This window comes from Neomonachus schauinslandi, chromosome 8, assembly GCF_002201575.2.
Source record: "Neomonachus schauinslandi chromosome 8, ASM220157v2, whole genome shotgun sequence".
Lineage (NCBI taxonomy): Eukaryota > Metazoa > Chordata > Mammalia > Carnivora > Phocidae > Neomonachus > Neomonachus schauinslandi.
The window spans coordinates 143,652,756-143,677,823 of record NC_058410.1 but is presented as its reverse complement, the minus strand read 5'-3'; the positions used below and the strand labels follow the sequence as shown (position 1 = coordinate 143,677,823).

The following is a 25,068-nucleotide window of genomic DNA, read 5'->3' as shown; positions in this document are numbered from 1 at the left end:
AGGTGGGCAGATGAATTGGCCTCCTGGTTTAGCACGCTGTAGGGAAAATTTTCTATTCTCTTGGCAATGATCAAATTTGCAACTTCCAATATGTTAGTACACTTACTTTTGTCTGTATATGGAGAGGTTGAAGAAATAATTTTAAAAAACCCTATACATTATAAAAGACATTATTGTATAGCTTATAATAAAAACAAACAAAAAACAAAAATAAAAACACGATCAAAGCCCAGACCACAAACTTGAAGACTCCAGAGATTTTTTTTCTGGCTAGGAAGTTTGATCATATTACTCCTTTGATCAAACTTGGCGATGGTTTTTTACTGCCCATAGAAAAATAAAATCGAAACCTGTTTGCACTGCATACTCACTTCCTTATGACTGTCCCTTTCCCTATCTCTTCTGCCACAACTCAGGATTATATTGTAAGACCTAAAATTTCAAGGGCTCCTTTGACATCTTTGAGCCTCACAGGACCCCCCAAACAGTCCTGTGAATTCACCTGTTCTCACAGGACATGCCCTCTATCTGGCTAATTCCCCTATCAACCAGACCAGGTACATCCCAGCCCCTCAACCTAATGGGTTCACCTCCCTGTTGGTCCTGGAAGCTATTAAAATAAGACAATTCCATCTTTTGGAGGAAACCAGGGTCACCCTTTTCTCTGTCTGCTACAAAGCTTACCTCCCATAGTCCTTGCTGGTCACTCTACTCAGGAGTGCGACCTGAGCCAACTTGCGTGGCACGCGGTGGCCTCCCCCTCCAGGCTGTGAGTATATGTGACGGTAAACAGCTACCCAACTCATCTGCCCAGTGCTGAGCATGGTGTGTCTGGCCATCTGGTGTTGTTTAGGGCAGAGGATCCCTCCTTAACCTATAGGGTGAATGGGAGGTGATCAGATACAGCCATTTTACCTTTCTCCTCAAATCCTCCTCCTCCAATCTCCCTCACCTCCATGCTCGAGCACACTGAATGTTTTGTAGTTCTCTAGAAACCCTTAACTGTTATGCCTCCTTGTAGTTATTTACTTATTTTTCTATCTAGAAACCTCTTCTTGGCTACCTGCCAACTTCTTACTCATTCTAGTTTGGACTCCAAATCTGCCACCTTTCCCAAATTGGGCCATTGCCAGGGCAAAGGTAAGGCAGCAAATCTGTTTTACTCAAGTTTTCACAGATGTCTGTAGCCATGGTGATGACCCTTGGTGAAACTCTGTGAACTAAAATACTGGAATGTTCACTATGTTACTAGGTCATGATGTTATCCTGTGTACATGAAGCAGTGGGTCACTATGAACCAGGTTGACAGCATATTTAAAGGAAACCACAGCCTTCACTGGTCCCTGCAAGTTCACAACAGGAGAGAAAGAATGTGGATCATCTCTGAAGATGGAGGACCGGAAAGACTTCTCTGGTGTTTGCTTGTGTATATCTTTTTCCTGCTGTGTCTGCACTTTTCCCTTTGCTGTAATAAATCTTAACTTTGAGTATATGTTCATTTATGGGAGTCCTTCTAGCAATTCATCCATTTACTGGGTGATCGTGGAGCTATCAGGGACAATCATTTTTCCTTATTCCCAACTGCATTTAGTGTATAATCTTTTAAAAGAAATATCTTATTCTATTATACATATTTGTTTGAAAGCTAGACTGTAGGCTACTTAAATACTTTTCTTAGTGCTTAGCACAGTATATGACACATAATATCTGAATAGGGATCTTTTCTGAGAGATATGTAAAACATACACTTTTAAAAAATGAGCGTAGACAACAGTCCTGTTAGAGATCGTAAAGGAAGGTAGGCCATAGAGACACATTTACCAGCAGCGACCACATAAGTGGTTTTCTCAGGTCAGAGTTCAATCCTGGCCACCAAAACTTTGCACTCTGGCTCAAACTGTTACTTATTTACTCCGAAGATTACGACTCTCGAGTTGCAAAAGTTTGGCGCTGGGATGGCCCAGTAGATTTCTTGTCGATCGCTTTAGCCCCTTGGCCACAACTACCTAACAGGTACTGCTTTCTGAATTATGTACAGAAGGAAATTAAACTCCTTATCTGGACTTCCATCCCTGACCTCACCGCCACGCTCGGCTTATTTTAGCGTTTTCACGGCTTCACAGGACAGGGAGACGGTCGTGATAGCCGGTGGCAACAACAGCATCACCACTTCGGCAACCACTAGGAGTAAAGCTTATTATGGGAAGACATATTAATGATAACTGAGTGTCCTTTACCGACGTTCTATTTATCTCTAGAGAATGTGAACAGTTTCACGTTTATTTTCTGGAAATAATTTAAACGCCAGAATTAGACAAAACAAAACAAATCTGGCTCTATTTTCTTTCCATGTTGTGAAACTAAGCTACATAATTTTAGCAAAAAACACATTAGCAGAGGATGGTTTCGATCCATCGACCTCTGGGTTATGGGCCCAGCACGCTTCCGCTGCGCCACTCTGCTCTTCGGCACAAAGTTCTCCTAATAATACCCTTAACCTGTTCCGAGGCGATTCCTCCTACCGAAAGAACCAGTGCGAGGTCGTCTGTTTGCTTCAACGCCTTGGCTACCACAAGCTGCCAGTTCTCTTCGGAATAATATCGCTACCAGAATCAAAGAGAGAACAACGTAGGCGAAGAGAAGGAAACATTAACACCCTGTTGAGATTTCGGACGCAGAAGCGAGAAGTGTCTGGATATATGAGAGAGAATGACGAGCTTTAATCAAGGGGGAGGGAAGAGGAAAGCCGGGTAAGGAACGGGCTTCCGCGCGGCGGACGAGCCTTCCGCCTCGGAGACACTAACCAGGCCCGCCTTCGCCTTTGGGAAGAACACCCTCCCGGGCTTGGTGATGGAGGTGCCGTCTGGCCGCGGGAGCCCGGGGCCGAGGCTCGCGGCGGGAAGGGCCGGTCCGCGGGCGCAGGAAGGCCGGGGGCGCCGCAGGCCAACGCAGACGGCGGCGCGATCGCACAAGGCACGCCACGCCACGCACAAAACGCTCCTTTCTTCAGTCTGAAGCAGTTAAAAAGGTCCGAAGTTCTCAGTGGGGGATCCGGGACGCTCTAGCTGCCCCCGCGGAGGGCACGGTGGCGGAGGGGGAGGGGGAGAGTGGCCGCCGGGGCCCAGCCTCCCGTGACGTCACCCAGCTCGCCGCGAGGGGCGGGGCCGGGCAGCGGCGGTTCCCGCGTGCGCGCTTCCAGTCTTCAATTAGGTCCGCAATCCGCGCATATAAGGAGATTGCCCCCAACGGTTTTCGTGCTTTTTTTGCGAGTTCTCTCAGCGTTGCAGTCATGTCCGGCCGCGGCAAGGGCGGGAAGGGCCTGGGCAAGGGCGGCGCCAAGCGCCACCGCAAGGTGCTGCGCGACAACATCCAGGGCATCACCAAGCCCGCCATCCGGCGGCTGGCCCGGCGCGGCGGCGTCAAGCGCATCTCCGGCCTCATCTACGAGGAGACCCGCGGGGTGCTCAAGGTGTTCCTGGAGAACGTGATCCGCGACGCCGTCACCTACACGGAGCACGCCAAGCGCAAGACGGTCACGGCCATGGACGTGGTCTACGCGCTCAAGCGCCAGGGCCGCACCCTCTACGGCTTCGGGGGCTGAGCGCACCGGACCCCCCGTACTTCCAAACACCAAAAGGCCCTTTTCAGGGCCGCCCACTTGCCTCATGAAAGGGCTGCATCACTTGTCGTTACCTTTTAAGCTTTGTTTTGTGTTTGAGTACTTGTTCCATCCAAACGGGTTAAGAATGTTTAGTTACTGTTTGGTGTGAGGCGCTTTTTTGATCTGATCGCTTTGTAGCCCCGGGAGGTCACTTCATCGTCGGGCTGTGTCGTTGGTTTGCCGTATTCGGGTCTGTTTAAGCCGCGTCCGGGGCGTTTTTATGGCGGCAGAGCAGCTCACGCGGCGTTGTCTGTTCTCCCAGGGAGCGCCCTCCGTCCTCGACTACTTCGAGTTAGAGATCGCGCTCGCTCGGCTCTTGAACACCAGGAAGCGGAGACCCCCGGTCGGCGGGTAGCGGGTGAGCCTCCCCCGCCGGGCTCCAGCGCCCAAGATGGCGGGGCGGGCGAGGGACAAAGGGAGGGAGGGTGGCGGCGGCGGCGGGGCGGCCGGGGAACAAAGACGAGTCCCCGCGGAGCGGCTGGCCGCGCTCTTCCCGCCGGCTCGGTTGTCCCGACGGCCCTGGGGAAAATGCACTCGCGGGGAGACCTGGCAGGTGTTTAGCATAGCCCCCGAAATTTTCTGACAGTTTGAAAACCTCAAGTAGATAAGGATGTTACCTAATGAGTGGCATTTTTAAAACCTGTACATACAGGCATCAGGATATTTCACCCCAAATTACTAAGTGTAGGGAAGGAAATAGTCCTCTTCCTTCAAGGTCTTCCAGCTGGACTAAAAATTTACATGAGACATGAACAGGAGAAAAAAAATCCAAAGTTTTATTTCCTGCGTGCAGAGGCCCAATAATGAAATTGAGACACAAGTGACTGAGGCAGGCAGTTTTTATACTTTTTAGAAGACAATACATTTGTGAGGAATTGACAAGATCAAAAACGTGTAAATTAACCTTTAATACAACTTTTAATATTAACGGAAATTTACTGCACTGACCGTATTTTTCTCACTTTTACAAAGAGTGGGAAAATAGAGAATAGAGAAAACTGGCACGGACTAATACTAGCCATAGATGAGCATTTGGAAACTACTGATTTGTTCAGTATTTCAACATTGAAGAAAGTGTCTCTGAATCAGCTCAGCTAATCAGAGAGGGGGGCAGGGTTAAAGCAGATTTCCTCTTTCCCCTATAATTATATCTACTCACTTCCTGTTTTAATCCTTATATTCTATTATTATAAGTAATCCACACATATGTTATTAATAGAATATTATGAAGGAATCCACACAATGAAATTTCTACTTAATATTTTATATTCCAGCAAAGCATCCTATAAATTTCTTTTAAGGCAACCAACAAAGCAAATGTCAACCAATAGATAGATGAATTGTGACATAATCAGGCATAATCACACAATCTAACATTGCTACGAAAACAAATGAGCTTTAGCCCCATGTGACAACATGGCAACTCATTGTTCCCTGAAAAAAGCAATTCCCAGAAACTAGATGCGGTATAATACTGTGTTGATCCATTTAGGCTAATTGTGCTGTGATTAAACAGTCACCAAATCCCAGTGACTTACTGTGATAAAGGTTTACGTTTTGCTCATAATGTTTATTGACTGTGGGTCATTTATTTGGTATAAAGATTTCTTATTTTGAGGTTATCTGAATTTCCTTTGGGCGTATAAAAGGATAGTTCTTTTATGACGTGAGACTGATAGGAGTCTTCTAAGTTGTTGGCAATACCACAGCAATCTTTAGGGTGGCCCTAGAATTCCCTAGTCTGGGAATGATTGTGGATGGCAATTTTGTGATTCTCTTCTTGCTTTCAAAGTGCAGCTGCTTTTCTGAAGATGATTCTTCATTCTGGCCAGACACTACAGAGAGGTTAGGCAAAGAGAATTGGAGGCATGGGAACAAAACAGGAATAAAAAGCTCCTAAGCAGCTCTTGTGTGAATTTCCAGGGTCCCTTCCTTGTAGCCCAACTTACTGTTAAATGAGGTACCCTTAGTACTAGTGAGATATGAGGAAGTCCCTGGAAAATGAGTCACATGTTGCTTGAATTGGCAGGCAGAGGCAGGGAAGTCTCACAGCCTAGGTTGTCCTCAAAAGAGTTCAGGGTAAAGAGATGTTCTAAGGAGGGGTTTAGACTTTTAGAAGGGGGTTAGATTGCTCACACTGCCAGACAAGGAACCCTAACTCGTGTCACTTGCTGGTAGTCATTGTGGCCTACTGCCTTGTTCAAAGCCTCAAGACTCAGATTCTAATATGGGCAGGAACTTCCCTAACAGTTCAACCAGAGGCTTTAGCTTCAGTTGATATTTTGGAAGACTTTCCTCTGTGTAGGTACTGTCCTAAATGCTTTACCGTGTTCTTTTACTGATCATCCAGCTATGCCATGTGGTGGTTATTAATTATTATTACCATTTTAGAGGTAAGGAAATGCTCACCAAAGGTTTAAGAAATTGGCCCAAATTTAGCATTGAAATAGGCCGTCAGGACTGTATCGTGTCCTAAGGGATTCCTCCTTAAGCCATGCTTGTTTGTATATTTCTTTTCATGTATTGTTTTCAAATGTACTTAAAATTAGCTTTTTTTTTTTTAAAGATTTTATTTATTTATTTGAGAGAGAGAGAATGAGAGAGAGCGAGTACATGAGAGGGGGGAGGGTCAGAGGGAGAAGCAGACTCCCTGCCGAGCAGGGAGCCCGATGCGGGACTCGATCCTGGGACTCCGGGATCATGACCTGAGCCGAAGGCAGTTGCTTAACCAACTGAGCCACCCAGGCGCCCTAAAATTAGCTTTTTGGGGAGCGAGAAACGAATGCCTTAATTACATGTGGGGCTTAGAGATTCTTCTTCACGAGCCCCATTACAAAATTGAGTCACTTATGTAGGAAATGGTTGGGGTTCAGAGCCGATGGCCAAGAAGGAATTCTTGAGATGTCTTTGGTGCAAAAAGGTGGTTTTAGAGAGCTGTGCTGGGGCCATGAGGCGTGTCCCGTTATATGCTTTCAAGTTGGGAGGGGGTTAGGACAGCACAAGCCTTCAAGGCATTTTGGAAAGAAGGTTTTCAGGACCTTGAGGGAGCTAGCTATTGTTAGGAAAAGGTCATTTATTACTACTTAGTAAAAACTCAGTCATGAGACTCTTCAGATGTGTATCAGTGGATCGTATGCTTGGAGGATGACTGCTAACAGATATCTTGGTGGGGGTAGAGCTAAAGGAAGGTTCCAAGGGAATTTTTATATGTTAGAGTAGACTTACAGGATCCTGGGGGGTTGGGATAATGTTAAGCTAAGATTGCCTTTTGCCCTTAGCAAAGTGTCCACATCAAGGCAGCTGAGCTCCCAGAGGAGGGTCACTCTGCCTGTTTCAAGGACTTGTCAATGGGCTGTGGGAAGTAAGGAAATTTAATTTTTTCGCTTGCCTTTGCTTCCCACATCACTTAAATTAATGTGCACAGAAATCTACTATGTAGGTATTTGCAGATGAAGACATGTAGCTAATAGGTAGAAACAGATTTCTGAGCTCCGTTTTACACCGCCAATGCTCATGGTTTTCCCTCTCCAGCACAGCGCTCAGAAAAATTAAATTTGCTGTCTGGTGATCCTTAGCTTCCATATCTTGCTATATACTTTGGCTGGTTTAAGAACTGTGCTGTGCATCAAAGAACAAGTGTTATCTCCTGGTCAGTTTTACTTTCATTTTATTCTAATGCTCAATTTTCCCTCTGAGCCTGTTACCCAATCCTGTGACTGCAACTGGCATCTATAGCTTGAGAAAAAATAGTGTGGAAACAGTCCTTAGGGATTCAGATCCCACTTTTATTTATTTAAGGGGCTATTTAACCTTAATTCCTCAGGTCATTCACTTGTAAAATGGGAGATTCCATTTTGTATGATTGTGATTGTAGGCTGAAATCAGACGAAGGACAAGCACACCAACGTTAATTCCTTTTAAATCTTCTCCTTTAAAATAAAATCCTAGGGAATGAAGATGTGACTGAGGACAAGATCATTCAGGACACGGAGAGGTTTAGGGTTAGGGACTCCTTAGGGCTGAAGAGTGGAGGCTGATGGATTGAGGCAGATCCCAATCTTCACTCCCCTCCCCTCTCCCCCCCCCCACCCCCCCCCCCCCCCCCCCCCCGCCAGGAATCACAGACGGGAGACTTTCACTTGCTTCCTCCCCGTTCAGGTTATCCAGTTGTAGGCAGTGTCTCTTAAACCCTTGTATATTAAGCCCGGTAGAAAACTAGTGGATGAGTTCCCTGACCTGGCGAAGAGTCAATATTTAACTACGTTAAAAATGTGCGGTGAAGAACTTAGTGGAATTTGAAGGACGTCGGGTTTGAGAGACTGGCAGAGACCCGCTGTGGTTTAGAAATGCAAGTCAGAGTACATTGTTCCAGGAGATGCCGCGGTAGCCTCTCGCAAGCTCAAAGCAAGCTAAAAGAAAAAAAAAAGGTAGTTTTATTTTCTGAAAAATGCTTAACTCCTGTCACTTGTTTTGACTTAGGGCTACTCAAAACCAGGACTGTTTTCCCCTAATTAACTCCCGACCCAGGGTAATGGGAGAGAACAAAATGAAAACAGGAAAATGAAAGCCCTCGAGGTGGGGGCACCCTAGGTAATATTGCTCTCAGTAGCTACCGAGTAGCGAAGCAGAATGCACCAGTCCCAATTGCTTACAGATTCATTCGTTGGTGATTCGCTCATGCCGGGGGCAATTTGTGTCCCCAAATTTTGTTAGTCCTCGAATGTCAGAATGGATGTTCTTGCCATTTTCACTAAGCTTGTGAAAGTTACCGCTCTTTAAGTGACAATGTGGGTGGCTCTTAAAAGAGCCTGATGTCGCTGGTGCTGTTGCAAATGATAAGTTTATTTGGAGCTGGTGTACTTGGTGACGGCCTTGGTGCCCTCGGACACGGCGTGCTTGGCCAGCTCCCCGGGCAGCAGCAGGCGCACGGCCGTCTGGATCTCCCGCGACGTGATGGTCGAGCGCTTGTTGTAATGCGCCAGGCGGGACGCCTCGCCCGCGATGCGCTCGAAGATGTCGTTGACGAACGAGTTCATAATGCCCATGGCCTTGGACGAGATGCCCGTGTCGGGGTGCACCTGCTTTAGCACCTTGTACACGTACACCGAGTAGCTCTCCTTGCGGCTGCGCTTGCGCTTCTTGCCGTCCTTCTTCTGCGCCTTGGTCACCGCCTTCTTGGAGCCCTTTTTGGGGGCCGGAGCTGACTTAGCTGGTTCAGGCATCGCACCAAACCAACACCCGTAAAACAAAACGAAAGATGTACGCCCCCGGCCGAGCGCCCTCCTATTTATTTGGTGTGTATGCAAATTAGGGATAGCAGAATAACGATTTCTGATTGGTCTCTTCAGTATCTTAACCCCTGATAGGCTCCTTGATTATCCTAAACTCTCATTGGCTCTTTTCCGTATTTCAACTTTAAATAATTTGACCTTGCAACCGTACACGCCCTATGCAAATTAGGAGCATTGTTGTTTGGGATATGCCTTTTGATTGGCTGGAATTTGTGTTCGGCCAACGGCATAGGCTGCTTTACCAAACCGCTGCAGAGTATAATAGTCTAGCTTCTCGCCTTGTAGAGCGCTTGATTTTTTTTGTCTTTTGTCACGTTATAACTGCTCTAACTATGTCCGGACGCGGCAAGCAAGGCGGCAAGGCCCGCGCCAAGGCCAAGACGCGCTCGTCGCGGGCCGGCCTGCAGTTCCCGGTGGGCCGCGTGCACCGCCTGCTCCGCAAGGGCAACTACGCCGAGCGGGTCGGCGCCGGCGCGCCCGTGTACCTGGCTGCCGTGCTGGAGTACCTGACGGCCGAGATCCTGGAGCTGGCGGGCAACGCGGCGCGCGACAACAAGAAGACGCGCATCATCCCGCGCCACCTGCAGCTGGCCATCCGCAACGACGAGGAGCTCAACAAGCTGCTGGGCCGCGTGACCATCGCGCAGGGCGGCGTCCTGCCCAACATCCAGGCCGTGCTGCTGCCCAAGAAGACCGAGAGCCACCACAAGGCCAAGGGCAAGTGAAATGTTTGCAAAACCAGCAGTCCCTCTTACAAATCAAAGGCTCTTTTAAGAGCCACCCAAATTTTCTGGAAAGCGCTGAAATACTTAAAAACCCTAGGTGACGTGTTTATTAAGTCTTAGCCATTTGATTACACGCAAATCTTGTTACACGTAACCTGCTTTAAAGTTTCCTTTTTTAAAAATTGGGTAACTCCTCCCGTTCTTGCCACAAAGTGTTCATTTCCAATTAAAATGTTACTTACATCTCCTGTGCTATAAAATTAGATTCATGAAACAAATTACATAGAACGTTTGCAAATGCACAATTACAATTCTGTCAGGACATTACTTAGGGATGTAAGCTATGTATATGACAGAATTATAGTAATCGAGACCAAAATATCAACATATTGAGACTGTTTAATATAAAAGTGTACAGTTTACATACAAATGTACTTAATTATATATATACTATATTCAAACTTGCGGTCAGAAAGTCTAAAACGTATGAAAGAAATGAGAGAACAAAGGAGAGATACCTGACCAATCCCATGTCATGGCGGGCTGTTTAAATTGTATGGCAGCCTGCATTCTTACTAAAAATTATTTTACCTATTCGTTTCTGCCTTTTCACAAAAAAGAAATGAATGAAGTACACTCATATCAACTCTAAATGAAATCTCGCTTTTATTAACTCAATTTCAAGTAAACCTGGAGTAAATATAAACAAGAAATAAATTTTGATTCTATATTCAAATCTTAGTGGAAATCCAATCATTTCTCGCGAAAGCAACCGGAGAACCAATTAGATCACAGCGCGGGACCTACGAACCACACTGGTCTATAAATACCGTCAGAACCGACAACTTGCTACTCTCCAGTCCGTTTCCTCTTCTGTGTGTTTGTCATGGCTCGCACGAAGCAGACGGCCCGCAAGTCGACCGGCGGCAAGGCCCCGCGCAAGCAGCTGGCCACCAAGGCGGCCCGCAAGAGCGCGCCGGCCACCGGCGGCGTCAAGAAGCCGCACCGCTACCGGCCCGGCACGGTGGCCCTGCGCGAGATCCGGCGCTACCAGAAGTCCACCGAGCTGCTGATCCGCAAGCTGCCGTTCCAGCGGCTGGTGCGCGAGATCGCGCAGGACTTCAAGACCGACCTGCGCTTCCAGAGCTCGGCCGTCATGGCCCTGCAGGAGGCGTGCGAGGCCTACCTGGTGGGGCTCTTCGAGGACACCAACCTGTGCGCCATCCACGCCAAGCGCGTCACCATCATGCCCAAGGACATCCAGCTGGCGCGCCGCATCCGCGGGGAGAGGGCGTAAAGCTTTCCCACTACTGATTCAATTAGCTCAAAGGCTCTTCTAAGAGCCACCCACTTTTCCCTAAAATTGCTGTAATATAATCAAGATAGAGCCGTCTCGAGGAATTAATGCTTTTTAAGGTTCGTTTTGAGTTGGTTCCCGGTATTTAGGAGAGTTCTTCAAGGTACTAAGGTTGGTGGGCCGTGTTTGATTCCAGGGTTGTGGGCCTTTACCGAGCTTTCAGCTGTGTCCTAAATCTTTCCCTTTCCATCTTGAGTTGGAAGAGCTCATATGCATAAGTCGCCTGAAGATAGTAACTTCCGGCTCCGAGGAAACTATGTAAGTACCTTCAGGCAGTCTGAGGCGCTTTGACCTGGGAAGGGGATGAGCCACTTGAGGTGGCTTGCTAGTGCAGATAATTCTAAGGTTATCTGGGCACAGGTGGAAGGTGAGGTTCTTTATCCACAAAAGTTTGAACTTGGGTGGAGGTGGCTGTGCATTTGCTATTTACCCCTGGTAAGCTCCCACAAATTTGGGCAATGTCTGAAACCTCAATTTGCTCACTTCCCATCTCTAGTTAAAAGTGAAAGTTTGGGCTTTCCTATAAAACAACCTTTTACACAAGAATGCAGGCTGATAGTTAACTTCTGAATAATTAGTCAGGATTTCTGATGAGCTTACTGGTAGCAGAGCCTAAGACAGTCATGATGGCTTCTGCGGTCTTTGCTCGTGAAGTGTCTACCCACCAGTGGCTTGGACATCATTTGGGAGCTTGCTAGAGCTGGATTGTCAGACCCCACCCAGGCCTAGTCAGAATCTACATTGTACCAAGTTCACCCCCGGAGGTTGGTGGTTGACACTAACAACTAGTTTTTAGAAACCCATTTAAAAAAATATTTTTGGCCTCATCAAGAAAGCAATCTGTGAACTCTTGCAGGAATAAACATTTGTAAACTGCATATTTATGTCACAGAATTAAATGTTCTCTAAATCAATTGCACATAAGAACCCGGGAAGATAGTTTAAGAGAGATCAAGTGATCTCAATATTGCGTGCACATTACAGACCATTGGATGTTTTCTAAAAAATATCTTTGCCTGGGGTCCAATCAGTAGCGTTTTAATTGTAGTCTGGGGGTGATCCCAGGCAACAGTAATTATTAAAACTCAGGTGCTTCCAAAAGGTCGCTAGGGTCGAGGACAGATGCTACATAAATACCAGTGTTGTGATTAGCTCCTGTGTGATTTGACTCCAGGTTTAGCAAGGATTTATCTACAGAATCAGGCTTCCTTGTAGGTTGCTTTCAGAGAGAAAGTCCTGCTCTCCAAGAGAGGATTTTCTGGCTTGCTCGAGGACCGTTAATCGCTGCAATGAATCAAGCAGCATCTGGCTTTTGTAGCAATTTCTGAGGATGGGGCTCATGTGAGTCTATGATGAGAGATGGACCTGCTTTGGGCGATTGACAATGCCAGGTTTTAAGGGATGCTACAAAGAGGAACCTTCTGGGCTTCTTGGCAGACAAACTGCGGAGACCTGCCTATCTTCCCATGGGCACAAAGTCCTGTTTGGTTATTCACCTGGTTTATTTCCATGGCCATTATTTATCAGTTTATCTTTTTTCCCCCTAGCTATTCATTTTTTTAACTTTTTAAATTATGTGACATTTCAGAATATATGAAAGTAGAAATATTAGTTTCATAAACTCTATGTACCCTGCACCAGCTTCCACATCATCACTAGCCAAATAGGTTTTATCCATTTCTTGTCCACCCCACTGCCTTGATCATTGTAAAGAAAATGGTATCATTTTCGCTCTCAATATTTTAAAACATGTCCACCATTTAAAAACCTATTTATGATGCCATGACGATTCCCTCCAACAAACATGTTAAAAATTGTATTTACTCTACATATATTTGTTGAGAGTTTGCAATGTGCTAGATGCTGTTCTGTGCATTGGGAATATACTCAGAGAACCATCCAGACAGAGTTCTTGGCCCTTGTGGAGTTTACATGTGAATGGAAGAGGGACAGACAATAAATCAGATAGATATGTGTGGTATGTTAAAGGGTAAGGAGAAAAATAAAGCTAGAATAAGGAGTGTCCTGGGGAGTTGAGATTTAGGTAAGGCCACTAAGAAGATACTGCAATGGGCGGGGTACAGTTGCAGGAGCTGAAGGCAGAGAAACAAAGAGAAGCAGGATCAAGCAGGGGCTTGTAGACGTTAGCTCTGAGATGTAAGGCCTTGAGAGGACTTGAACATGGGAACTTCCGTATCTGTTTCTCATATTAGCAGGTTCTGCTCTATATTTAGGTAGTCTCCACTGGGCTCCAGTACAAAAATTAAGGCCCAGTTTTCTTCCTGTTTTGTGCTATCCAGACTTTGAAAATAGAAGCTGACCTTTAGCCTTTATAGTTAGAAAAGAGAAAATCTCTGAAAGTTAGTCGTTAAATGCAATTCATATCCCAGTACTTCAGATTCACTAGTTTCTCTGTTTTGTTTTGTTTTTGCCACAGGCAAAATGTTTACCCTCAGGTAACACACTCCATTTACTTGGATTGCAAATTCAGGATTACAAATGCGAATGTCTTCAGGGTCTAGGCAAGAGGTTCTTGTATCTGTACTTCACTGGGTCAGTCAGCAGCGGTGTTTCTGGCAGAATCTAAGCCCTCCCATGGCCAGCTGCAGGCTCTGGGTAGCAGCTCCGTGTCTGTTATGTCATTTGCCCAAGAGAGGTGTTAACACCTGCTGTGGGAATCGTGTAGGTAAAAGAGCCATGACTTCATTAGTTCAAAAGCGTAATTTAGTGCCTACATAGATCATTTTATTTAACCCACACAATAACTCTATGGGTTAGAGGGGCGCCTGGGTGGCTCAGCCGTTTAGCGTCTGCCTTCGGCTCAGGTCATGATCCCAGGGTCCTGGGATCGAGCCCCGCATCGGGCTCCCTGCTCCATGGGAAGCCTGCTTCTCCCTCTCCCGCTCCCCCTGCTTGTGTTCCCTCTCTCTCTCTCTCTCTCTGTCAAAAAATAAATAAAAATTAAAAAAAAAATAACTCTATGGGTTAGAGACCCTTAGTAGCCCAAATACAATGCTGAAGAAACGGAAGCATAGTGAGGTGAACTACCTCACACAGGGGCTCATTTGAATAATTCAATCGTGGACTTTATCTCTGGTGCTAGAGAATGGAGGGCCTTTGTGTGTTACCTGCATAATTTAATTTTACTTTATCCATCCATCCATCCATCCATCCATCCATCCAAAACTTTTTGAGCGCTTACTACGTGCCCTGCATTGTTCTAGGTGCTGGAAATAGAGCAGGGACAACCATGGGGAAAGTTCCCTGTGTAGAGCTCACAAATGTTCTGCTTGTGGGAGACAGGAAATAAACAAAAACAGTATTTTTGTAGGTAAAGAGATTAAAGAGATTAAGAAATCAGGCCAAGAAGATTAAGGACTACCAGGGAGTGGGAGCAATGGGTGGTGGAGTGTTGTAGTTTCAAATGTGGGGGGGTGGGGTGAGACTTCACCACTTAGATGCCACTGAGCAGAGGTAGGATGCCTGGGAGGGAGACAGGTGTGCACACACCTGTGAGAAGATCATTCCACAGAGAAGCTACAGTGATGACTGAACAGATCCTAAGTTGGGAGCAAACTCAGGGTCATGGCCACAGGTCTGATAACCAACTAGTTAGAACCAGGGTCTTCTGTTTTCTCAAGCTGGAGTTTCTAGGTAAATTCAGTATTGATTCACATGTCTTTAATATTTTTTAAAAGTATGAGTCCAGGTTCCTGAGCATACCCAATTTGGATGGTGATCCAAGAGGAGAGGGCAGGAATAGATGAGTGTTAATCTCATGGAGGACTGCCAGCCTGATTCAAGGACACCAGTAGTTGAGGAAAGCATATTAATTATGCGATGATTTATTTAAAATAAAAAGTAAGAGATCTGAGGTTCCAAATAATCACTGTCATCATTTTTCAGAAGAAAGAGTACATCAACAGAGTGGCTCTGCTTAATGCCTAAGGTCACCCAGCTGGTAAATGACGAAACAAATTTTAGCCCAAGTAGTGGGCCTCAAATCCCTCCAATTTTAAGCATATTTTATTGCTGTTCTGTAGTTGTGTATATTATTATTTCCTCTATGAAATAATATTTCATGTCCTAGATAACAGAGAGCATGCCTGGTTCACCTTTGTGCTTTGAATGATACATCCAGTTGAGTGAGGTAGGCATTTCAGACATGGAAGGCTTTGAGGAACATATCAGGGTATCTCGAAATGAGAGAACAGGGCTTTTTCGCCCAAAGGGCAAGACTGACTTTTATAGGAGGTTTAGCTCATAAAGAATGCGTTGAGAAAATGAGTTGAATGAGTTGAGAAAATCCACCAAGATAAAAGACAGCATAAAAGCCAGAAGTGAGGCAGGTAAGACTTGAACTTGTATACCAGATGGTCAGACTTGGAATGTACATTAAAACCGGTGGCCTGTCACTGGATTCCAAACTCAGCCTGACCTTATTCACAGGCTGTGAGTCTGACCATGGAGGCCTTCCTCCACTTTCCAGTGTGTTTTCTTCATCTCCCACGCCTTACGCTGATTGCACCTAGCTTGATTGGGATTCCCAATAGTGTTGAGCACTGTTCATCTGAAGTGGAAAATGTGATTCTAACTAGAGCTGTATCATTTTATTTTCTTCTCAACTGAAGCAAGTACTGCCAATATTTATAATTCAGTTGTGTTGCACCAGGAAGCTCCAGTGTCCTCCTATAGATGTAAGAAATCATCAGTTTCCTTCTTGTCTTATTTATAATTTATAATTACCTACTTATATGAGCTGTGGCAGGGGCTGCTACACAGTTGTCCCCTGAAGGGGGTTTTCCTTTCTTAGCTCCTTTTGTGGCTGGTGTGGCCTATGACTATTTGTGGCCAGTTGGTATGTCAGCAGGCAGAATTACACCATTCTCAGGATTTCATTAATGGTGCAGGTGCTTCTTTACCCTTTTCTCCTTCCTTCAGGATAGAATGTGAACGAGATAGTTGTAGCTGGAGCAGACATTTTAGACTATAAGGTAGGAAATTACCTACATGTTAGTCTAGCTTGTAGTGTCTTCAAATACACTACGAGGCAGGCCATTTCTGAGGTACACGGCCTCCCGTGTAGGCTGACAGTGACTTCCCAAGCGGCCACACCTTTTATGTGGGTGTTGTCTGCGAGTGCAAATGCGGCGAACGCAGAAGTCACCAATGGGTGGACGATTTAAGACTACATAAATACTGAGTACGTCATCAATATTCGGTGTCTCACAAATATTTGGCACTTCGTGGTCCTTTCCTCTCTTCCTATCTCCGTGTAGCACATGAGCTCTCCTTCCTTTTCCATGTGTAACATGTCTTCCAGGCAACTACTTTATGATTTTTGGTAAATACAGCTTTTGAATTTTGTCTACATCTCATAAAATTCCTTGCTTACCTATTTAACACTTCTTAGAAGTTTCTTACTTAGGAATCACCTACTTAACATTTTTATGAGGTTTATCCATCCAATTTGTTGGTCTTGTCTTGGTCCTCCATAGCAGAATTTAATAGCAGAATGTATTTGAGAATATTCTCAAATACTAGAGCAAACACACATTACACACAGAGGTAGAGGAGTTCCCTCAGGAGAGTGGGGCCCCATTCCAAGCCTGAGCTACATATCTGTGCATGAGAAATCGACTTTTATCTAGTTTATCAGTGACTACTTTAGGTTGTCGGTCACTTCCAAGGATATCTGATACTAATAGGTGTACATAAAAGACAGTCCTTAAGAGGATTAATGGACCAGATTTGCTGTGCTAGCATTCCTTTCTGCATTTCAGTAAGATCAGATCCTGTATTTTAGGCACAGCACTAGGACTTCTACAAAATCCCCGTGAACCAAAGATGTGACATGGCTAGACGAAAGTATAACTATATAGCCCCGGTGGTTAACTATAGTCCATAAATACAAACTCTGGGTGTCTTTTTCCGCACATCAATTCTTCTCTCCCTCTTGCTGTCTCCCCTTTCCTTATCATTGTCTCTTACTCCACCTTCCTTCCAGAATTGCTTTTCAAGATTAAATCCTTTCAGCTTGGGCAATGCTAAAGTGATCTTCAGACAGAGGCTTACCCCTTCTTTTGGCCTGTGCGGTTACTTCTCGGCCTTTTGGCTCAGATCAAGTGTAAATGTCCATTCTAGACTGGGAGCCCTGTGAGGTTGAGGATTGCTTCTAGCCTGCTCACCGATCTTTCCCAATCACCTGTCACTTTCTGAAACTTAAGAAGCTCTCAATACGTGAACGAATAAACTCAGTCCTAGTCCTTCAACTCAACACGTCATTTAGGGAAGAATTTGATCTATGATCCTAGAATACTCTGCACTAACCACCACCCTCCCTGCCCCACACTCCATGACCCAACAGGGAAGTGCCTAGAAGGGTGGACTTGTCAAAAGTGAGGACAGTAACTGAAGTACTGTGGTTGAGATTAATCTCAAGGTGTTTTGTAAATCTGTAACCGACATTGTATTCTGTTAAATGATTCCTAGCAAGCCTCTTAAGGGAAGACTACCCAAGCCTGGCTTCTGTGTTGGCTGCTGAAGACATTTCCCCAACTAAGAGAGGCATTGTTCTCAGGCTGCTTGCTGCTGCTTTTCCCTTCTCCTTCCTCTTATAAATCCTGTTTAACCTTTCTTCAAAGAAGCCTGAATGCCTGTTACTTGCAGAATAATAGCTACAGTTGAGTGAGTTATTCTTCAAAAGACATCCTTTCTTTTCAGTCGTCTCCCCCTCAACCCCTTCCATTTACTAGAAAACTAGTTTCTCACGCTATCAGGTAGACAGTATCCTATTGGTTTCCACTAAAACAAGTCTCACACAGACCCACCAAGCACAGTACGCTCTCTAGACAAGCTGATCTATAAAGGATGCCCAGGATGTATTCAACTCGTCCGGACAACTCAAAATTTCTCAGCTACAAGCCCTGGAGCAAGTTCTGGCCCAGATGAATTTCGTTTTCTGAAATCCTAAACCTAAAGTTCAGCAGCTAAAACTGCCTTCCCAGTTTTTGAACAAGTTTTCCTGCTCTGCACTTGCTAGTCTTCTCTGTTCCAGTAAAACAGGCTACTGAGAAAACAAGGATGGGAATGTAAGGATGAAGGAGATGGGCATTCTAACTCTGGCACAGATTTTCCCTAATTTTAAAAAGGTTCACTATTAAAGCTCTTTAGGTGAAAGAGTGAGTGGCTCTGAAAAGAGCCTTTGGGTTGCGGTCGGCTGCAGGCGGGCTCACTTGGAGCTGGTGTACTTGGTGACGGCCTTGGTGCCCTCGGACACGGCGTGCTTGGCCAGCTCCCCGGGCAGCAGCAGGCGCACGGCCGTCTGGATCTCCCGCGACGTGATGGTCGAGCGCTTGTTGTAATGCGCCAGGCGGGACGCCTCGCCCGCGATGCGCTCGAAGATGTCGTTGACGAACGAGTTCATGATGCCCATGGCCTTGGACGAGATGCCCGTGTCGGGGTGCACCTGCTTCAGCACCTTGTACACGTACACCGAGTAGCTCTCCTTGCGGCTGCGCTTGCGCTTCTTGCCGTCCTTCTTCTGCGCCTTGGTCACCGCCTTCTTGGACCCCTTTTTGGGGGCCGGAGCCGACTTGGCGGGTTCAGGCATGGTAAAGCTCTGACACCAAAATCTAGTAGAGTGAAAGCTGAGCGTGGGGTTGGCCTACTTTTATATGGCTTGTATGCAAATAGCGGCTTAATCTGTCTTAATGCCTGATTGGAGCAAATCAGCCAGTAGAAACATTTTATGCAAATCAGGAGAATTCAAATCCACTTTTTGATTGGCTGTTTATGTGGCAGCAATTCTAGATTCTTTTTTCCATCAGAAAAAAGTATTTTCAAAACAGTAAAAGTGTAATGTCTCGTCACTAGTACCTATTTATGAGCCTTGCGGCTCCCTAGATCCCCACCTAAAGAGACAAAAGCCTGATACAAATTTATGATCCTGTTTGCCTGCCAAATTGCAGTTACCCGGGTACTAAATGAAGGAAAGAGAACACAAAAATTAGCTAAATATTTAAATGTTTTCACAATTATGCCATGGCATTCCCAGTTTGATCAAAGTCGGCAAAATTTAAGCTTTCAGAGTCAGAGGATCGTCACATTTAAACAGCGGTGCGGTTTTTATGTTCCCTAAAAACAGTGTCTGGAAGTGGTGTCTGTGTTTGTTAGTGTGTTCAGAGTTATGGGATAGGGTGTTTCCATTGCTAAAATAAAACGTTTCTTCAAAGTCAGAAGCTTTGAGAAATGATAAAGGACGAAACTGGACTGGGTCAATCACGTCCAAGAACAGAGCTTCTGAAGCCACTCAGGAACTGTCAATTTTCATTTTCATCTCTTCCCAAATTTAATCCCCAAACAAGGTGATTAAAACAAAACCAGTTAAGGAACTGTAAAGCAAAATACAGGCTGGGTAAGGGACGCAGAATTATAAGTGAGAAGATCCGTCTTTCAACACTAGCCTTTCTCAAGTGAGTCCTGGTAGCCAATCACAAGGCCCATCAAGTCACTTAATTCACGGCGCGGAATTTGAAGATTCGGACCAATCAGGAGGACGTTGCCTTTATAAATAAGAGCCGACGCAAAGGCACTTCCAGTTGTAAACCGTGTTTGCAAAACCTCGTCATGGCTCGCACGAAGCAGACCGCCCGCAAGTCGACCGGCGGCAAGGCCCCGCGCAAGCAGCTGGCCACCAAGGCGGCCCGCAAGAGCGCGCCGGCCACCGGCGGCGTCAAGAAGCCGCACCGCTACCGGCCCGGCACGGTGGCCCTGCGCGAGATCCGGCGCTACCAGAAGTCCACCGAGCTGCTGATCCGCAAGCTGCCGTTCCAGCGGCTGGTGCGCGAGATCGCGCAGGACTTCAAGACCGACCTGCGCTTCCAGAGCTCGGCCGTCATGGCCCTGCAGGAGGCGTGCGAGGCCTACCTGGTGGGGCTCTTCGAGGACACCAACCTGTGCGCCATCCACGCCAAGCGCGTCACCATCATGCCCAAGGACATCCAGCTGGCGCGCCGCATCCGCGGGGAGAGGGCGTAAATATGATTTCCTGGTTCCGTGCCAACTTTAAACCCAAAGGCTCTTTTCAGAGCCACCTACAATTTCTGTTTGAAGAGCTGTACCGCAACAACAGGATCTCCGCGCTCCCCGAGTCCCCCTTGCCCCCACTAACGTCCGGTAGGGGTGGCGCCAGGGCGCGTTCGCCGGCGGCCCACCTCCCGACTCCTGCCTCCGCCCGAACACTCGCCCAGCCTCGCGATCCTTCCCTTGACAACCAGTGTGAATCAGGCCGATTGCGCTGCGTTCCCCAGGAGAGGGGGTTAGACAAGCCTTGGCTTTTTCTTGGAGCCGTCCATATGGCTGAGTGTATTTGAAGTGGCTCATAAAACCGCCGTGGATTTGGGTACTTTCTGCTGAACTACAAAATAGTATAGCGACAAGTTATGATACCCAGTCCTGAAAACCATGGCTCCCGGTTTGGGAAATCTACGGAGCATGCTGTCAAAACCTGACCCGCAGCTAGCCAGGGCCTATCTACAAGGGCAGCAGTTAATGATACATCCAGACAGCCATATTAATACGTAATTAAGACCGCAACTTGCCAGGAATCCAGGCATGGATTTCCACACTTCATTCTGATAGGAGAAAGGACGGATCCTTGAGCAACCTGGAAAGCATCCTAGGGGGTTTACCATGTTTGGTGGGGCATGCGCACACTGGTGTTCAAGAACCCACGCGGAGTGGTGCATGAGAGCAGTTTGGTGGCCATCCATTTCTTTCTTGACTGAGCAATACGTCCTGTAGTAACAGTACTCCTTTTCTTTTTTTTTTAAAGATTTTATTTATTTATTTGAGAGAGAGAGAGAGCATGGGGGGGGGGAGGGTCAGAGGGAGAAGCAGACTCCCTGCTGAGCAGGGAGCCCGATGTGGGACTCGATGTGGGACTCGATGTGGGACTCGATCCCGGGACTCCAGGATCATGACCTGAGCCGAAGGCAGTCGCTTAACCAACTGAGCCACTCAGGCGCCCAACAGTACTCCTTTTCTGCACTGGAAATAGATCTGGTACCTCAAGCGTGGGTTCGCAGAATTTGAGACCCAGCTTGGAGCGGTAGTAGCAGCAGCCTGTCTGGTACAGCTGGGCAGGGCAGCAATACCGGACGTGGGGCTGAGTATTTTCACACCAGGAATTCGGAGCTTGTAGCAGCTCAGAACTAAAAGGTCAAGATTGTGCAGAATGTGTCTGCACTGTCCTTGTGTGAGAAACATGACGTCGTTAGTCAGTAAGACAGAACCCAGCCCTTGCACAGGGCGTGGTGTGTAACCCATTATGAATCCTCAGAGAACCAAGGAGGCAACAGCTTCCAGCGTTTCCTCCAACAAATTCAGAATCCTCTGACAAACCCTAGAGCCATGGAGGATTTGTCCATCAGTCAGGTTTCACAGACATTGGTTGTGGGAACTCCTAGCCTCATCCCAGGGTTTATCCCTCGCTGTGGGGATTACTAAACACTGGGGGCTTTTCGGGAACTAAGTGAACAGCTCTGAACTTCAGTGAAAACACAAGTCCCATGGCAGGAACCACAGGACGGGCATACCAGCAGTTTATTCAACAAACATGGGAGGCTCTTGGTGGGATAAGTCCTTAGCTACAGAACCCAGAAGTCAGATTTCAGAAACAATTGAAAATGTCGCTTGATGCAATATTTTGGAACCCTGAAGCAAACTTGCACATGATAATAGCAACACCATGTGATTTCTTTGAGACTACTGAAAGAGTTATAAGGCTCCCAGTCATCACAGCAGTACTTCTGTATCTTACAAAATGTAATTTTGAGGTGGAATTCAGGAAACACAAAACTGGCAAGGATGGGGTGGGTGGGGACACAAAACAAAAATATTGTACATGAAAGGTCATAACAGCTTTATTTGCAAAAGCCCTAAATTAGAAACAACTTAATATCTTTCAATGGGTGGATGGTTAAATAAATTTTCATGCATCCATGCACGAAAGCCTACTCAGCAACAAAAGGGAGGCTAGTGATACACACAACAACTGGGATGGATCTCAAGGGCATCATGATTAGTGAAAAAAAAAAAACTATTGGGGAGGAAAAGTTTTCCCTTGTAGGTTCTTTGGCTGTAAATTGATATAAAAACAGATTAACAGGAGAAAATTTTAATTATGTGTGTATTGGAGCCCCATAAGAATATGAGACCCAAGGATAAGTCTGTCGGTAGATATTTATATGCCCCCCTGAGCTAAAGAATGGGATAGGGACCTGGGGCTTCAAAGGGAGAGAGGGCAACCTACAGATAGGTCTTTCAGATAAAAATTATCTCTGGTAATAGCTCTCTTTCTGGGAGCTATCTAAAATTTTTTAGGTAGTTAAGGGAGAGGTAAAAGTTTTTCTTGAGTTTGCTGGGTCTTGATTGCCTTCAGTTCAAAATAACTCAAGTGCCAAAGCAGCACATTTTGGGGTCACATATATTGCTCTCCCTCAAAGTCATTTTCAAAAGGTTACATATTACATTATTCATTTAGATAACATTCTCAAAATGACAAAACCCAGAGATGGATAACAGATTAATGATTGCCACAGGACAGGGAAGACGTTTATGGATGTAATATAAAGAGGTAACAAGGAGTTCCTTGGTGATGTTGGAAACATTTTGTATCAGCACTGCAGTGGTATTTATGTGAATCTATATACATGGGGTAAAATTGCACAGGGCTACACACACACAAAGACAAATGAGTGCATGGTAAGACCGGGAAGAGTTGAAAAGCCCTGTAGTCTAGGTAATAGTATTTTGCCAATATCAATTACCTGGCTTTGATATTGTAAGATACACTGGTTATGTGGGATGCGACCATTAGAGGAAATTGGTTCAAGGGGCTCTGCGAACTACTGTTGCAACTTAACAACAAGGTAAACTTTGCAACTACTGTTGCAAAATAACAAGATAAAAAAAAAAGCTGCTGGACAATTCTTTAACAATTGCTACTTTGCATTGCTTGGGATTCCATGGTTTGTTTAAGAAAATAATGTGATTTTTTTTTCACAAACAGCAGTTTTTTTGCTTTCTTCTGGCTGTTCTAGTGGTGACATGTCCATCGGGCCGATGTTTGGTTCATTCATGTTGGTACGTGATGTTTTACATCTTGCTGCCCCTGCCTCAAAAGTAAATTGAATTTCAGAATTTGATATTCCTAATCTCAAATTTTCTGATCGGGTATACTTGGCCGAGCTCATCCATGCTCTTTTAGAACACTTTACTTGGTACATCATAAGTATGCAATAAAAATCACTTCTTACTTGAAAATTCTATTTATTCTAAGGACATCATTTATATTTTCTTTTTTTTTTTTTTAAGATTTTATTTATTTATTTGACAGAGAGATGACACAAGCAGGGGGAGTGGGAGAGGGAGAAGCAGGCCTCCCACTGGGGAGGGAGCCCGATGCGGGGCTCGATCCCAGGACCCTGGGATCATGACCTGAGCCGAAGGCAGGCGCTTAACGACTGAGCCACCCAGATGCCCCAATCATTTATATTTTCTTTTTTTTTTTTTAAAGATTTTATTTATTTATTTGAGAGAGAGAATGAGAGACAGAGAGCACGAGAGGGAAGAGGGCAGAGGGAGAAGCAGACCCCCTGCTGAGCAGGGAGCCCGATGCGGGACTCGATCCCGGGACTCCAGGATCATGACCTGAGCCGAAGGCAGTCGCTTAACCAACTGAGCCACCCAGGCGCCCCATTTATATTTTCTTAAAGCTAAACTTCCACGTAACTAGCTCAGCGCATATTTGTCATTAGAGTTCATGACAGCTTTGCTTGTGTTTCACGCACTAAGCCCAGAAAAAGGCTCTCCACCTTTTGTCCTCCATATGAGAAAAACAGGGCCTTAGCCTCTGACAATTTACATTCTTTTCCTCTGCAACCCTTCATTGTTGAAATATATATGCTTAATTTGTATGGATAAAGCACACTGTACATACTAGTGTTATATTAGAAATGTTTTGAAATCCTTCCATGTTCTTCAGTCTTCTAAATACTTTGTTTTTAAGAACAGAATTCCTGGGCGATATGAATTTATTGTTCACAAACTAGATGCCAGTCATTTTGCTTATAATAATTCACTTACCAACAACTACTCTTCCTTCTTACTGCAAGTCTATCGAAACTCAAGTAGATCAACAGACAAGTTCAATGTTACAGTTTGAAAGCTGCCACTCCCTGATCCCAAACCTGAAGCCTGGCCTGGTTGCTCCACAATACGTTGACTAATTCCTTTGTTTCTTGGGATTTGGGCTTGTTTAAATTCCAGTGTAGCAAAAGATCCAAGAATATATATGGAAAAGTAAATCTTTAAACACATGTACCTATATATGAAGGAGGTCATTTCTTTTGTGTACATGTCTGAAACTTGTGTTTAGAGGTTCTTATTTTCTAAATACCAGTAAATCTCCCTACCCCGTGTCTACTTTAGGCCTTAGAAGCAAGGGCGCGAGGACTTCCAGCGATTTCCTAACTTTTCCGGTGTTTTAGTTTTCACAAAGTTCTGCACAATTGTTACAAAAGGGGCTGCTGGGGGCTGGTATTAAGCTCCTTCGACTGTCATTCCCAGTGACTACTTACTGTGTCCGGCCGCGGCAAGGGCGGGAAGGGCCTGGGCAAGGGCGGCGCCAAGCGCCACCGCAAGGTGCTGCGCGACAACATCCAGGGCATCACCAAGCCCGCCATCCGGCGGCTGGCCCGGCGCGGCGGCGTCAAGCGCATCTCCGGCCTCATCTACGAGGAGACCCGCGGGGTGCTCAAAGTGTTCCTGGAGAACGTGATCCGGGACGCCGTCACCTACACGGAGCACGCCAAGCGCAAGACGGTCACGGCCATGGACGTGGTCTACGCGCTCAAGCGCCAGGGCCGCACCCTCTACGGCTTCGGGGGCTGAGCGTTCGCATCTCCCCACCCGAACACCGCGATTCTCAACCAAAGGCCCTTTTCAGGGCCACCTGCTCTTTCTACTAAG

General features: G+C 46.0%; 6 protein-coding genes and 1 non-coding gene across 7 annotated transcripts in view; 4 read left to right on the top strand and 3 right to left on the bottom strand.

Annotated features, from left to right (window-relative positions):
• Positions 1 to 25,068, top strand: part of LOC123325518 (histone H2B type 1-C/E/F/G/I) — a 388,315-nt gene that overhangs the window by 341,733 nt on the left and 21,514 nt on the right. The window lies entirely within an intron of this gene.
• TRNAM-CAU lies at positions 2,392 to 2,463 on the bottom strand. The gene has a single exon. It is a non-coding gene; the product is annotated as a tRNA-Met (tRNA).
• Positions 3,288 to 25,024, top strand: LOC123325513. Its single transcript, XM_044917580.1, is given in 4 exon segments — positions 3,288 to 3,572; positions 13,721 to 13,743; positions 19,612 to 19,995; positions 24,667 to 25,024. Coding segments are annotated over 4 exon segments (1,014 nt in total). The 5' UTR covers positions 3,288 to 3,289; the 3' UTR covers positions 24,991 to 25,024.
• Positions 8,503 to 8,898, bottom strand: LOC123325519 (histone H2B type 1-C/E/F/G/I). Its single transcript, XM_044917587.1, has one exon. It carries the CDS (start codon positions 8,881 to 8,883, stop codon positions 8,503 to 8,505), a length of 381 nt encoding a protein of 126 aa, XP_044773522.1. The 5' UTR covers positions 8,884 to 8,898.
• On the top strand, positions 9,285 to 9,677 carry LOC123325517 (histone H2A type 1-E). Its single transcript, XM_044917585.1, has one exon. The coding sequence runs from the start codon at positions 9,285 to 9,287 to the stop codon at positions 9,675 to 9,677; it is 393 nt and encodes a 130-aa protein (XP_044773520.1).
• LOC123325516 (histone H3.1) lies at positions 10,494 to 10,975 on the top strand. The gene has a single exon (XM_044917583.1). It carries the CDS (start codon positions 10,564 to 10,566, stop codon positions 10,972 to 10,974), a length of 411 nt encoding a protein of 136 aa, XP_044773518.1. The 5' UTR covers positions 10,494 to 10,563; the 3' UTR covers position 10,975.
• Positions 18,245 to 18,646, bottom strand: LOC123323183 (histone H2B type 1-C/E/F/G/I). The gene has a single exon (XM_021696848.2). It carries the CDS (start codon positions 18,644 to 18,646, stop codon positions 18,266 to 18,268), a length of 381 nt encoding a protein of 126 aa, XP_021552523.1. The 3' UTR covers positions 18,245 to 18,265.

What these genes read in the sequence shown, in the direction of transcription:
- LOC123325519 (XM_044917587.1), bottom strand. Translation starts at nt 8,883, where the DNA reads ATGCCTGAACCAGCTAAGTCAGCTCCGGCCCCCAAAAAGGGCTCCAAG.
- LOC123323183 (XM_021696848.2), bottom strand. Translation starts at nt 18,646, where the DNA reads ATGCCTGAACCCGCCAAGTCGGCTCCGGCCCCCAAAAAGGGGTCCAAG.
- LOC123325517 (XM_044917585.1), top strand. Translation starts at nt 9,285, where the DNA reads ATGTCCGGACGCGGCAAGCAAGGCGGCAAGGCCCGCGCCAAGGCCAAG.
- LOC123325516 (XM_044917583.1), top strand. Translation starts at nt 10,564, where the DNA reads ATGGCTCGCACGAAGCAGACGGCCCGCAAGTCGACCGGCGGCAAGGCC.